Genomic DNA, 16,439 nt, shown 5'->3' on the forward strand with positions numbered 1-16,439 from the left:
TCAATGGCTCACCATCACCAACTGACTATCATTCTGCTGTCTCTCAGGGCTCTCCAAACAGATTACCAACTCATTTATCGCCAACCTTTCTTGGCTGACTGACCAGACAGCCTTCATCTGCCTGTCAGTTACCATCTTTGGCTCACAGATTGCTGTTTCACCAGTCATCGACAATCCGCCAGCAGTTCGTGACTCGGATCAGAAGGCATACAACGCTTTTCGCTTTTGGCCGTTCGCCATCACACCGATCCACTAAAGTGATCGGCAAACTATCGACAACCCCCATCAGCGGCTTGTCGACAGGTGACTACTTGCGAGCACTCTCCATCTGCACAGTAACCATGATACCCAGCTGTTAACCATTGATTAACATTCGCCATACTGGTGCTGCTCTAAGGAATAGCATCAATCCCATCAGGGCGCATGGTAGGGTTCAGCGTTGCCTTACTTCTATCAGTTGAAGGAGTTCTCTCCCAGGGAAGAATCCTTACACAGGGTATTGCGTCCCATCCTTTACGCCACGAGTCAAGACCCCAGCGTCAACAATCTCCCATGCGAAAGGATCCTCAAGGAGCTGTCCCTTTGGGTTGATGTCCACACCATGTTGGAGTTCTGACAAGGGCTAAGACCTCAGGTCTTCATTTGCATGCTGGACCTAAAGGACGCATACTTCCAGGCCCAAACCATCCATCTAGGGAGGATTGAAGATTCAGTCTAGACAAACAAGAAACGCCAGTTTAGGGCACTGTGCCTCGGTCTTTCCACTACACCTATCCTGGTCTCACAGGATCGGCTTCTGTCTCTCCGTTTCCGGACGACTGACTGACCTTAGCAGACTCAGTGGCAACTTTGCACTAGCACCAGAACTTCTGAAGTCTTTTTACCAAGATCCAGTGATCAAGGTAAACCTGTAGAAGTCTTCCCTACTAACCTCTCAGAAGACTGGTGTATCTGGGAATGATTCTAGACACCAATCTCCACAAAACCTTCTCATCAAAGACAGGCGTAGAAAGTCACGAGACCCTTCCTCAAAACAAGAACAACTCCCAGCCCAGAGTGATTTGAGTCCGATTGGAATCAGGCCTTTGATCCCCCAGACATTCTGACCCCCAAGGGACCAGAAGTTTGGACGAACCCCAAGGGATGGGTGTCAGCCGAGAATCTACGGAGTGGTATAACCTTCTCATCCTTCCCCACCCCTCAGACTTGATGCTGTGCTTAGACACATCAAAAGAAGGGAGGAAGGAACATAGTGCTGCACCACACGACCTCAGCCCTCTGGACAGAGTCCGAAAGTACCTTCACTCAAATCTCTTAAGAGATGAAGGCCAACTTTCTGATCCTTCAGCAGCCTCATCAGTTCGTAACTGGCCACTCAGTGATGTGATGAGCGACAACACCACACCACATAGATGCTCACATTAACAAGAAAGAAGAAACTTGCTCGCAGCATCTTTCCATCTAGCAGTATAGATACTAAGATGGGCCGAAGTCTGATCAGTACCACTATCAGCCCGCTTCATTCCAGACTAGAGGAATGTGCTTGCCGACAATCTGTGCTCAGCATCTCAGATAAGGTGTACTGAATGGTCTTTGGATCACCTTGTAGCCGACAAAGTCCCGACTTTACGGGGTTCTCCAACTAGCCAACTAGGGATCTGTTCGCAACGCCCCGAAACCTCAGGCTTCCGCTGTTCCCCAGTCCTAGACCCCAAGGCTCTCTGGCAAGAAGCATGCCTAGAACGGTGGGTACAACAAAGACGTTTACGTCTTGTCCCTGTTTTGTCTGGAGAAGGGTACTCAAAAAGGCTAGAACATCGGTCAGCCTCTCAAGGGCTCTCAAAGCTCTGCTATGGCATTATGCAGAACGGTTTCCAAACGTTCTGCAGCTCCTGATAGAGCCTCCAAGAGAACCCTCTCCACATCACAGACAACCACACTTCGACATCTACCACAAGCTATAGCTTTTCTATGATTGTACGCCTGGAGACTACCCTGTACCTCCTCTCTCACAGAGGCTTTTCGCAATAAGTTGCGAAAAGGTTGTCTAGATATCTGAGGAATTCCTCAGCATCAGTCTACCAGGCAGTATAACGTCTTCTGTGGTTGGTGTCAGGGGCCAGTGTATCTCTCCACTCCAAACCTCTATTCCAGCAATAGCGGAATCCTTGAGTATATGCAAGAGGAAAAGGCCCCTCTTTTCAGTTTCAACAGGTAAAGACGATCACTCAACCTTGAGCCTCGCCTTCAAACTGAAAGGAAGGGACATCCTCTCATTGCTAGATCTTTCTTAACTCATACGGACTTACAACTTGCCTTTTCCCAGTCGGAATTGAGACCTTCCTCTCGGAACATGGTTCAAGTTCTCCGGTCTTCCACTTCGCAAGGCAACAAATTTTCACCTGGTTTAGAAGACAGTGTTCCTACACACTTTGACAGCGGCCATTTGAGTCAAGGAACTTCATTGTCTCTCTTTCGACATCTCCCATTAATAGAAGGGTGAAAGGCAACGTTCAGTTTCTTCCCGAGTGTGTCGCCAGACACAGTCTCCAGAGGTTACGGATTCTACACAAGTCTCCAGGCCTTGCCGGAGAAGATTGAGAATGGATCGCCTCAGCTGCTGACGTTCTTCAGTCACAGACTCAAGCCATCCTAGACACGCTACAGCACATTCGACCGGGAACTACTGGTTCGGTAACTGACGATCCAGATCATCTGTTACTGTACCCAGGGTAAGGTATGAGTCTCTACCTTCAGAGAATGGCAAAAGCCCACCCAGGTCCCTTCTCTTGTCATCAGCACTGGGAGAGACAAAAGGAGGATCACCAAAACATCATCTCTGCTGAATTCTTAGAGTCATCAATTACGCCCTGAATCCAGATCCTCATCCAACATGTCGACTCATGATGTCAGGGGCATAGCTATGCCCCTGGCCCTTCTAAGCAGGTTACTCTGTTACACAGGTTTTACAAGCAAGGGTGTGAATGCTCCAGGTGACTTTCACAACCTTTCTCCTGCAAGACGTGACCCACAGGAACTCGATACAATCTCTATCGGTCCTGTGGTGGCTGCACAACAGCTGGTTGTATACATCAAGCTCTTTATTGGACAAGTAGCAGAAGGTTGAGGGCACTGTTACCCGTGACTGGGCTGGCCTATTGAGGCCACCGCAGCCCACCACACATGGGGAGGCCCCTAGAAAAGGTGGGGTAAACATCGGACATGGCAAACCCGTCTGGTAGCTCACCGCGGCTGGCGGACATCCCACTAATGCGGTCGAAACAACAAGGAAAAAATATTAATCTTAGGTGCATGGAACATCCGCACCCTCCAAGACGTGACGAACACCAACCGCCCGGAACGACGTACAGCCCTCGTCTGCAAGGAGCTAACCCGCTTCAATGTTGATGTGGCGGCTCTTAGCGAGACCAGACTACCCGAAGAGGGCAACATCAGGGAAGCTGGAACAGGCTACACCATCTTCTGGAAAGGCAAGGTCCGAGAGGAGCCTCGCATCCACGGTGTCGGCTTCGCCATCCGTTCCCAGCTTCGCCATCCGTTCCCAGCTGGTGTAGCAGCACAACCTCGCTCCCAAGGCCATCAGTGAGCGCCTGATGACTGTCCGCATCCCCATCACGCGGGACAGACACCTCACCCTGATCTCTGTCTACGCCCCGACTATGACCTCAACCGATGATGACAAAGCTGCCTTCTACACCCAGCTCGACCGCACCATCCAGGCAGTGCCCGCCAACGACAAGCTCGTTGTGCTTGGTGACTTTAATGCCCGAGTAGGCATAGACCATCGCCTGTGGGAGGGAATCATCGGCCGCCATGGCATTGGAAATTGCAACGCCAATGGCCAACTCCTACTGGGTCTGTGTGCAGAACACCAACTTGTGGTAACCAACACCATCTTCCAGTTACTAAAGCGACAAAAGACCACATGGAGACACCCACGGTCTAAACACCGGCACACCCTGGACTACGTCCTGACCAGAGCCAGAGACCGAGGAGACGTCCGCATCACCCGATCCATGCCCGGAGCGGACGACTGCTGGACGAACCACAGACTCCTCATCTCCCGACTCTCCGTGATGACCCTACGACCACCCAGAAAGGCACCTTTTCCTCTTTGGAAGATCTTGTTTTCCAATCTCTATCAAATCAGGTAGAGATTCTGCCTGAGACCATACATTTAAGGGGGTGGAAGCCACATTGGCTTCCTTGGAGGATTGTGCTAGAACTTCAACAGTTTGAGCACTTAACCCAGAAGGCTGGGCTACTATCTCTAGGGGAGATGCTCCTATCGGTGATATTACTTTTGGTGTGTTGGAAACCATATTGACCTCTTTGGAGGTTTGTGCTCTGGTTTTTATAGGCTGAGCACTTGACCCAGATGGCTGGGCTACTACCACTAAAGGAGATGCACCTGACGGGCCAGGTGCTACCACTGGTCCCCCCTGTGGTAGTAAGGGGTAGTGGATTATAATCTTCTGGTGGCATCTTAACCGCGCGAGCAAAATTAAGTTGCCGATTGAGTAAATGCTTTGCATAACCTACACTTATATGTTCAGCATTTGCTTTCAAGATTGCAGCTTCTTCTTTCTTGTATTCTCTACATCTTTTATCATTTGATTTATGATGATCTTTACAGTTTGCACAGGTTGTATCTCTGTTGCATTGGCCATGTTCTAACAAAGAACAGTTAATACAGATCTTCGTATTATTGCAGTACCGGGAAGGGTGACCGTACTTGAAACAATTAAAGCATTGTAAAGGCCTAGGTTTATATTCTCGAACACGTACTCTTTCATTCTCAATAATTATATGATCTGGTATAACAGGGGTTTCAAATGTTAAAACTACCATGCTTGTTTGAGGGATCTTACTTACTTTCCAAACATTAGCAGGGCACATGTCCAGAATTTCTGGTTCTGAAAATTCATATAGATCTTTATCAAAAACTACTCCTTTACCATAGCTGAAGCTCATATGTGGTTTAATATCCTTAATAGGATCAATTTCTGCAATCTTCATGCCACAAAGCATGTGAGCTTGAGTATCTGATTTTGCATTAATCAAAACTGATTGCTTACCGTATCTGCTAATATCCTTACTTTTAATTAAACCAACTTTTTTTTTTGTATAAATTTACTAATCTTATAATAGTTATAATTATCTATCTTCTCAGATGCAATTATCCATGGTGGGGGCTTGGGGGTTCTTACTTCTGGAAGTCTATGCTCTATTTCTTTTTCCATCCATTCTTCTGGTTTATATACCTCTAGGTGTCTTGGTGCTTTATCACATAGAGCCCCAGAAATCAAACAATTGTCAATTGTTATGCTCCCTAAATTTTTATTTGCTTCTAAAGCAATCTAAAAACTTGAAAATGATACTCAAGCTTCCCAAAAGCCTTTACTACCATTAAGCTCCATTAAAATTTCTTTGATTGCCCCAAATCTACAGAAGGCTTCATGAATTATGTCATAGCTACAACCAATTGGTATGTTTTTTAAGGGGAGAATTTTCAGATTTTTTGTTGGATCTGGTAATGAGCCAGAACCAGAGAGTAAAGTATTACTGTTATTACAAGAATAATTTTCCACCAGTGCCGATAAATTGTCTTTAACTACACTGATTAGAGAAGTATTGTTGGAGGAATCCTTGTTATTGCCGAGGTTGTCAACAGAGCTTTCCTTACTTAAACAAGCAGAAGTCGTCAACGGTGTCTGGGGTTCGCCATTTGATCCAGGGGTACGGGGAACGTTAAGTTTACTCATTAATTATTTTTGGGGGGAAGGAAGGGGTCATAATAACAATGAAAAACTGCTGCCAACGGAAAGTAAATCAAAAGTAATTGCTGATTATTGAAATGCTCAAGAAATTGAAAAATAGGATATAACATGCTTTAATAAATCCTAATTAAACATAATAATGTCTAATGAAATATGAAGGCTAAATAAGGAACTAAAAATTAAATACTGTATAAAGCTTTAACAATGAACTACACATATATGCGCGAGCACACACGCACAGAGAAAGAGCGAGATCAATTTCGCATGATAACTAACAATAATGGCTAAAACGAACTGTATGAAAACTGTGATTTCATGTAACATATTGATGCAGATGTAGTATTCATCATGATGATATTTCTAATAAGTTAAGAAATTATATAAAAAGTACGCCACCTTTCTATACGGTAGCGGGACTTTCAGATCAGTTGATCATAACCAAAGGTGAACAAAATATTAAGTAATTCTCGACTGGTAAAATGCTTCCAAAATTGAAAAGTAGATTATAAAAATGCATTAATAGAAGATATATACTATGAAACAAGAAAATAAAATAATGATAAACAAAAAGAAAATATTGGTAAATATGATCGAGATGATTGTCGAATCATGCATCATAATAAATCTACGGAAACTTAAATTTTTTAGTTCGACTTGAGTCGAAATCTACTTACTACTCATCTCTCTGTCCCGAGTCAAAATCTACTTACTACTCGTCTCTCTGTCCCGAGTCGAAATCTACTTACTACTCGTCTCTCTGTCCCTATCTCTGTCATAAGTCGACAACTACCTGTATACTGTATAGCCACCGATGGTGGATCCGCTGCCTCGTAGTGAAGGGGTTATGGGATAATGCATGCATCTGTAATTTATAATCATAGGTTGCTTGTTTCATAATTACATGAGTTATTTACATTTCTTATGCTACTACAATGCAGTCATATTGTACAATTATTTTTCAGAGGGGTCTCAGGTAGATTACTTGTTGTTTGAGGCAGCTACTCTGTTACGGGTGGGTGTTATCCGTGAGTGGCGGGACTTGAGCAAAGAAGACATCTTACAACTTCGACAATATATTGTCCACTATGTTGTCAGTCGGCATAATCTTCCACATTATGTGAGAGAAACCTTAGTGCAGGTAAGTGAAGCAGAGTAAAATTCCTTGTAAACAGAGTTTTTCAGTTTGCCCTGATCAGCTGGCAGACTGTAAAAATCATGCAAATACCAAATTATGTTTTAATCAATTTGTACAAGTTGCTAACCTGTTGATAAGACAAGAAAAATCATGTTAGATTGATTAGATCATTCCATTATAACGTAGGTATAATGGTGTTATGTGCCTAGCTAATAGAATCATTAAAGAGCCAATGATCAATTAAAAAGTGCATTTTTCTAATAATCCCTAGGATATGGCATGTTTCTCGGCTCCATAAGAAACTGAAAGCATTTATTAATAACTTTCCCTGTACACAAAGAAGCCTACCAAAAACAAACTGAAACACTTGATGACATAAGAAATATTTTTTATGAAATACAGTTATGCAAATATTTTTTTTAGATTTATGTGCTTTTAAGTCGTATATGAAGCTCGAATATTTATTTCATAGCCATGGTTGCTAGTTGAACCCAGAGTTATTCCTACGCGGATACAAACCTCTTGGGTCATTTATATGGGGTAACTAGTAATCATGTTTTCTACGACTGGCCAATCAAAAATTTGTGATGTTATCACAAGAATATGATGTGTAAAGTTCACTGAATCATTTGATGTTGAAAATGTTTTTGGTTAGTTATGGTGATGTAAATGTATCTAGGGAACAAGCTCAACTTGTCATCCATGAGGAACCAGAGACTGTAGGTAAAGATGATAAGCATGATGAGGGTGTAACTGTTGACCAAGCTATTGGTAGTGCTAGGTATCCAAGAAGGCAATGTAATAAGTCAAAATATCCCCACAATTATATCACAGATGACACTGCCATGTATAACAATGGTTATTGTTGTAGAGTGTTAGATGCTCCTCATACTTATCATGGGGCTATGTCTTCCTCTGAGTCATGTAAATGTCATAAGGCCATGGAATAGGAAATCTGTCCATTACAGGACAATAATACATTTGAACTTAATCCTCTACCAAAAGATGGAAATGTGGTATGAGGGCAATGGGTGTATGGTGTGAAGGTAGGTTCACAAGGGGAAGAGTGTTACAAAGCTCAGTATGTTGCTAAGGGTTATTCCCAATTTCAACATATTGATTATACAAAAACTTTCTTACCCATTGCTTGTCTTACATCAGTTTGAATGCTAATGAATGTAGTTGTTCAGGAAAATATGTTGGTCCATCTAAAGGACGTCAAAACAGTGTACCTCAATGCTCTCCTTGATTGTGAGATATATATGGAGCAACCACGAGGTTTTGAAAAACGATGAAAATGGGCAAAAATTTGTTCTAATATTGAACAGATCTTTGTATGGTTTAAAGCAAAGTGGTAGGAACTGGAACAACATGTTACATGAACATTTTGTGAAAGAAAATTTTGTTCAATCATGGTACTGAATACTACGGGTTGAAATTCCTAAAGTCTGATACTCTACGACAAGTGAAAATATACAGTGATTCAGATTGGGGTGGAGCTGAAGTATAAGTATAGCAGTTACTCTAAAAAATTGTATACTGAGAATTCATTGACCTTATAGAAGAGCAAGAAACAGCCCACTGTAACTTTATCAAGCTGTAAAGTTAAATATGTTGCATTAGCATTTGCAGTCCAGGAAGCAAAGTTCTTTAAATAGTTATTGGCAGGCATGGGATGTCCTCAAAGGAGTGTGTATGTAAATGTGGACAATCAGGGTGAACCTGTTCACCACCAGAGAGCTAAACACATTGATAAAAAGTACTATTTTAAGAGGTCAGAGGCTCAGAGTGGTACCATTGAGTTAGTATATGTGCCAACAAAACACTATGTTGCAGATGTATTCACAAAGGTTGTGTTAAGGTTAAAATGGAGAGGTTACTGGGCTATTAGATGATGTATTATGATTTATATGTATTTTGACTTTATATTGATGTGTATTTGTATTGAGCGAGTTATGTTTTGAATATATATGTAATGTATTGATGTCAGTCTATGGGGGTGTATTGGAGTGCTAAACTAATGTTAATGTATATTTATGTTGAATATTGGTAAATATACTTTATTGACTTCAGTTTAAGGGAGTGTGTTCGAATGGCAAACTATCGTCTCTATACAGTAGTTGTTATGTTAACTTATCATTTATATAGTGCTGCCAGCTGGCAATTATTTTTATAAATGGTTTGAGGTATCTTCGGTTGTCTTACAGTCTTGTATTTATCAGTGTAAGAAAAACTGTAGATGATCAACATCTTGGAGTCTTTTTCCCACAAACACTTTGTATCCAGATTTACCTGGTCACAATGGCCTCATCAGGGAGATATATTTTTCTTGTCGGAGGAAATTTAATAAGATTTTTTTTGTTGCTGCGTCTCCTCCCAACAGTAGTTAGAGACGAATCTCATTCTATGCGGTGAGAATCTCCATTTAGTTTTTCATGTTGAAATTTCCCTGAAACTTTATCTACGAACAACAAATATATCCAGAATAGTGTCGATTACGCTCGGCGAGACCTTGAGCTGGAAATTATGAAAGATTCTAACCTTGAGCCAGGTTCCAGCTCATCAACCATGATAAGGGAAATTGAACAGGTGTGTTCAACAAGATGCTCTCGTTTGAGGGACTCTAGAGTAGATACAGCTTTCCCCCTGAGTCATGAGGCCATTGTGTTGGAAGAGGAAAGTTTGCAATTCCCAACATGTTCGCATGGACTAGGTTTGCCTTAAAATTTCGGGGACCTTATCTTAAGTCCCTTCCACAGAATCTTAAGAGTTCGTAAGAGGCTTATTATAGGGGTTGTCAGACCAGATCAGCATGCTTCCACACCCCAAAGCCTCCGAAAACTACTTTCATTTTAACTTGATCTCTCCTTTATTGGCTAAAGTAGAGAAGTCATGTAGGATAATCATGGAAACTACTGCTTGTTAGAATTCAGGCAGGATCATTGTTCAGCACAGAGCTGTACTCGCCACCATCTCAGCACGTGATTACGTCATTATTCGTGCCAACTTTTCTGCGCAAGACAAGCTTACTACACATTCCAGGGTATTCCCACAAGGACCTATCATACGGTAGTTTTATGCGTGAGAACTTTTCTCTGCAACATTAAGGTTGAGGCATCCTCCCTAAAAAGTCCTGGTGGTGGCCCAAACTGTGAACCCATTGATATGAGTGATGAGCATAGAATGATGATCTGCTCAGGGTATTCCCCTTAACAAATCTTGAGAGGTAAAGTTGGGAAAGAAACCTGTTACCTTACGTCTGTAACAGAACTCCAGTCTGACTTAGAGTGAACCTTACTAAAAAGCATAGACGAGGCCCGCTTTGAAGACGACGCAGAGGTCTTCCAGTCAATAAATTGCTCGCCCCTAATAAACCGAATTTGGGAAAGGAAACTCCTACTTTGGCTGCACATGTTGAGCCGGAAAAAGTTTCCCCAGACCTCTCCACTTCCTTATCTCACCTCAATATATTTACAGCTAGAGGAAGGAAGAATGTTCGAGATTAATTGGGTAATACTTATAACATTGAAAACAGGCCTATTGTTAACCGTACGGCCCCCCAACATTGTGAGCGCTGTCACTGGCCCAACAGAGGTAAACCCTCTTAGAACCTCTGTGTCAGTTTCAGAGGCACCTCAAGCTTTGAGAAATATGAGCCTCATCCATCACCTCGAGAATATGACAGGGTCTCCCTTAGAGAAACCTGGCATTAAGGGAAAACCGGGAGACACGATTCAGATGCAAGCACAGAATCCTGAACTCAAATACAGACTAAAACTCGAGACAAACTAAAGAGATTCTAAACCTAATTAACATGAAGGTTTTGGCCTTTTTTGAATTCTCTTAAAGCCAACAGGTCCCCAGGGTTACCACTTCACTCCCTCTCTGAGCAGAGAAATTTATTTGTGCCCTCCTAGGCCTTTCAGAGCCCATTACCATTCCCGGAGAACTTGACTAGCTTAGTTCCGTCTGCCCAGACAGAGGCTGTATCTACATTCTCCTCCGTTTTTTCAGACAGAATGATGAACATGGAAATGTCAGCAATGTCTGCAATCCAATCCTGTTCATGCCTCGACCATTGGTCTAGAGCAGGGATGGGGAACCTGCAGCCGTATGGCCTTCTGGACCATCAAGTGCGGCCTTCTACGGCCTTTGATATATGTACAGTATGTGTAGTATATTTCTGCTTTGACACTGAATATTGTGTGTTTGAAATCCTTCTAATGTATGTGCACATAAAATGTGTACACAGAGACAATAGGAAAGTTGTGTTCAGTGATGTATCTCCCAGAGAATGGAAGAAATTTTTCCTTGAATTCAATTACTGACTTAATACAACTAGCAGTTTTTCCTTATCAGCTGCAACAGCTGTTGTAGTTGACGAGGAAAAACTGCTAGTTGCTGTGAGTTAGTGATTTAAAAGTATGATGGACGAAAGAGTTCCTGTTTTGTCCATCTCCTCACTGTGATATATGCTAGTTTTAGATGAGTCAACAGGTTCCAGATTTTTGGCATAAAAATATTTTGTGTGTGCTTTCACTGATGAGTTTTGATTGTATGAAAAACAGCTTCCCTTAGGTAACCTTAACCTGTGTCTTAAAAAGATGCGACACAATTTTGTCTAGTTGCTTAGAACAACTGTCCTCTGGAAAGGCGTTAAGTGTGAGAAATTCGGATTTGGTGAATTTCCCCTATCAGAAGTAAAGTCGGCGGCAGTAAAGATCACAAGACTGAAACAATCTATCAAGAAGAAGGGAGATTACAACTGGTATGCCTGCCTTTCAGAGCAAACAGAGACACTTGTATAAGATACAGAGCCATTCCGTAGTTCAGACTACTCAGACCAAGAGAAAGAGTTCCCCTCCCCCTGGAGGTAAATACCGCAAGTTCAATGGCTCTTCCCTACAATAGTTAATCTATATACTCCGCCACTAACTATGTGTTGTGGTGAACATCTCGGGCCCTTTAGCCCCCTGTGGGCAGGGAAGAACCTGGTTCAAGTTTCCAGTTCACTCATCCTCATAGTAGGGGGTGGTATTTCTTTTGAATCTCCCCCCTCCTTTTTATTTTGTAGTTGGCCTAACAAATAGTGACTAGTAGGTACCAACTGCAAGCCCCTCCAAGCCTACCCTCAAAGAGAATCTATAAGAAACTATTAACATTCGAGAATATTACTACTGTTTCAAACCTATACCCCTGTCTAGACTCATGATCATGACAGGAAAATTAGGTTATGAAAGTATGGGCCCTTTTATTCCCTAGAATATGGAGTGGATCCATCTCCAACCGGTGATGGTCAGGTGTGACCATAAACCGGCACCTTTTCTGATTTTAGAAAGAATGATCATCCCCAGAACCTTATTTCTTTGGGGAAATATTTACCCGTCTTGAGAAGCGATGTATCCGCTAGATCCGAGAGTATCCTTGGTGCGAGTGGTGTTTCGCGTCAGCAGACTATGAGTGCGCAGGGAGAGCTTTGGCCTCCCATATCCCTGGGGGGGGCCATGACTTAAGAATAAAAGCCTAACTGTGAAGTCGTAAGTTGACCTGTCTTTCCTGTATGTATATCTGTTAAACAGGACTTCGGTTCTCCCTTCCAAGTCTAGAGAGGCTAGAAAGCCTCTCCTGACTAGAAAGCCTCTCCGTAAATATAAGCTGAGGTCACTTATGTTGTAGGACTTTATGAGCTGTAAGATACACCTATACATCTGTCAGGAAGCCTGACGAGTTTTTACCAAGAGGCTTAGACCAGATTCCCCCCCCCCCCCTCCCCCCCCCCACCCCCCCCCACCCCCCCCCCCCCCCCCCACCCCCCCCCCCCCCCCCCCACCCGCGGAGTTAAGGCATCACCGAGTAGGAACGGTCATGACTTTCGATGAGGACGAACCAGGTATGACCAGGAGACTTATGTCCACCATACCTCCTTATTAAGCTTGGCTTTTAATGTTTTCCTGTCATGAATCATTTAAATTTGCCAGATTTCTTATTAGCCAACAATCTCGACTTGAATTCGGAATATAAGACCAGGAGATCCAAGGGAGTTAGGTGGACACTACAACTTCCGTTGTATAAGAAACGGTCATCTGGTCTGAAACTTCTCACAATACACTGGAACCTTGACATACGATTGCCCTAATATCCAAATATTTTGAGATACAACAGAAAATTTTTGAAAATATATGCTTTGATATACAACGAGATATTTGAGATACGATTTTGCGATGTGATAGTTCTATAGGCCACCGATAGATGGCGTTCGGTCTGTTTGTTTGTTGTTGCTGCATCCTTAACACTTCGTTGTGTAGTTCGTTGTATTTATGCCTATTTTTCGTGTTATTTTGTCTATTTCCCATGTGTCTCAAAGCTAAAGACAAAGCAGGTGATACGAAAAAACCCAAGAAAATTATCTCGAAAATGCAATGATGCTTTCAAAATGAAATAGAGTAGTGAGAGAGAAGTATGAATGATTCTCTCTCTCTCTCTCTCTCTCTCTCTCTCTCTGTGAGACATCTATTAATTTTTTCTGAGAGAGAGAGAGATTAAACCATACATATGATTTTTAACAGCGTTAACGAGTTGAAAGACAGTTAAATGTAACTAAAAAAACAATATCAGCAAATCTAAATTCCTTTACAGGTATTAACTAAAACAAATATTGATACAAACACACTCGTGTGCGTATGCGCAAACACACACACACACGCACGGGGAGACACGATCGGCGAGGAGGTAGAGATGGTGACTGCGATAACATACCGTAACTTACACTACGGAAATTTTAATCTAACTTAGCTTATTTATTGTTTTTTTTATTTTTATATTTCATATTTTTTACATTTTTTTTCTTTTGATTTTTTATTTTCATCACTTTTCAGAGAGAGAGAGAGAGGAGAGAGAGAGAGAGAGAGAGAGAGAGAGAGAGAGAGAGAGAGAGAGAGGAGAGAGAGAGAGAGAGAGATTATTTAAAGAACATGTTAATGCTATGTTTAGAGAGAAACAGAAAAAGAGGAGAAGTCTTATTTAAAAGAGCTTGTTAATGCTATCTTGGTTTTCTTTGCTTCCCTTTTTTCTTTCTTTCTGTTCATCACGCTGGCCCTTCTCACAAATGATCGTTGCCAACAATCTCTTTGTCCTTTATCCCTATCGACAAAAGGCGTTCTATCTCTTCCAGGGTTTTGCTACAATGTCTTGTAATAATGGTGATCCCCTTCGATGGTTATTTGCTTTATTGGCTGCCTTCAGCTTGATGATCCTCGAGATCATAGGCCTATTCCGGCCATATTGTTTAGCCATACAGTATCACTCACATGCACACTGCTCTCATGTTTTTCTATAATTTCTTTCTTCAATTTTAATAAAAGAATTGCCTTCTTCCTGTATGAAACTTAGCTTCTTAGGCAACATGATTATAGGTAAAATCAAAAAGGAAATGTGAAAAAAAGGAAGAAAATAAGCACTGTTAATAACAGACCAAACAGAGGACAACCACACGATACACACAAGAACAGAGAACTGAGCACTCGACGCTCAATGGCGTAATGTTTACTTCGTATGTTGGAGCAACACTTCGGATGTCGAGGCAGAAATTTGGTCGAATTTTATTTCGTATGTTGGAAAATTCGTATGTTGGGACATTCGTATGTAGAGGTACCACTGTACCTCTTAAGGGGGACCGTCTGCTATGTCCTGCGTTTTTTTCTAATTATTCAAAATACACTTTCTTTTAAACATGTATAATACCTTCATCATATAAAAATTTCAAGTCATTATATTAAACTTTTTGATTTATTAGCAAAAATAATTATTTCTAAAAAAGTTAGGTACATTTTTCTCCATTAATATGACACCAATTGTTTTGAAAAGCATACCATCAAAACTTCTGTAAACTGAATAAATTTTGTGAGATAGATTTTCGATGTTCCATTTTCTTTTTTTTAATGAATTTTTCTTAATTTGCTTCGTCTAGGCGCAGAATAATCATGAAAGAAAGAGAAAAGGGACAATCAAAATTGTCAAAAAAATTATGGGATTTTTATTCTTCTTTTCAATTATATCTTTATTAATTGAATAAGTAACCAAGAAAAATGTACCCGAGTGTGAATAACTGTGTTTTTGAGTTATGAGCTCCCAAAGATTTGCTATAAATTTTAGCTTTTTTAGAAAAATCAAAATAACTTTATGATAACCTTACTTTGTACTCTTATTGTTTATTCCTAGATGAAGTCTCTCTAAACGAGATATTTAAACCCTAAGTTTACTAATACACTTGATGTGAGGATGTCATGAGTTGCCAGCAGCCTCTCATTGTTGCCAGAGTTTTATTGAGAAAGTTCCAGATTTGTACTCTTTTTCATGTTTCCCTCTATTCTTGGTTCTTTTTTGTTGCTCTCTGGTTACTTTTTGTTCTTTCTTTGACCTTAGGTAACATTGGCCTTGCTATAGAGTTCACGAGGACTTTGTGGAAACACAATGTGTGTTTGTTTATTGCAAGTAACCAAACACACTTGCATCGTAACTTCTATACGTCTTTGGAAACTCTGGCTGGTCTTCTCGTAGATCGTATTTTGTGATCAGTTACCCTCTACCAATGCCTTCCATCTCTGCCAGACATACGAAGTTTCGAAACATAAGTGAAAAAAATCTCTATATGTATGTAAAAATAAACACGCAAACATGATTGTCAAGCTGGGTCATGCAGACTGCTTTATCTTCATTATTTGTAAAAATAATTTGCTGAAACTTGCGGAGAGCATGTACGACATGTTTCTGCATACATAGAAACAACAAAACAATTTTCAATATTTTAAAGTTATGTCAAACACCATAGCGAACGGTCCCATTAACTTCACGGAGACATCCTCCTTCCCTAGGAAGCCTCCCCATATAAATGACTTAAAACTTGTAGCTGCTTAGGAATAAACTACTGTACAAATTGAATACAGCTTGTATTTTTTTCTAGCTATACAAACCTGAGTCATTTATCGAAGGTGCCGCTTCAACTTCCTGTAAGTCTTTGACCAGGTGAGTGTTTTGAAGATATTGGGAGCGTGTGTCCTCTGTATCCTTTCGCATACGTTATGTTTATCCAGCAACGAAGCATGATGCAAACGACCAGATATTTGATTGGCTGGTCGTAGAAAACATGATTAGTAGTTACCCCCGTATAAATGACTCGGGTTTGTAAAGCTAGAAAAAAATGCAAATTTTGATAAATTTGTAGTTTTCTGCTGTTATACGTTGTATGCAGTCATTGATTGAATACCCTCTCTATATGCAAATTTTTATCTCCATTATACTGTATTATTTATTTTATGCAAAACTAACAAGTACCTGGACTGTTGATAGTTTTCAGTCGTGTTTTTTTGTTTGCATGATACTGTACAGTACTTAGTGGTTTAAGATGTCAGATTTTACAACAATATCGGCAAAGTTCTACATAAGAATGTGATTTGGGTGATCTGCGTTCTCGTTTGTGTCTCATGTTGGGTACAAATTTTATAACT

The 16,439-nt window shown here is 41.2% G+C and overlaps 1 protein-coding gene across 1 annotated transcript in view; it reads left to right on the forward strand.

Moving 5' to 3' along the window:
- The window catches only part of LOC137616464 (exportin-4-like), a 148,422-nt gene that overhangs the window by 28,713 nt on the left and 103,270 nt on the right, over positions 1–16,439 (forward strand). The window contains 1 exon segment of the mRNA XM_068346264.1: positions 6,764–6,939. Within this exon segment, the coding sequence (XP_068202365.1) occupies positions 6,764–6,939 (176 nt within the window).

The sequence above is a fragment of the Palaemon carinicauda genome, chromosome 22 (genome assembly GCF_036898095.1).
Source record: "Palaemon carinicauda isolate YSFRI2023 chromosome 22, ASM3689809v2, whole genome shotgun sequence".
Lineage (NCBI taxonomy): Eukaryota > Metazoa > Arthropoda > Malacostraca > Decapoda > Palaemonidae > Palaemon > Palaemon carinicauda.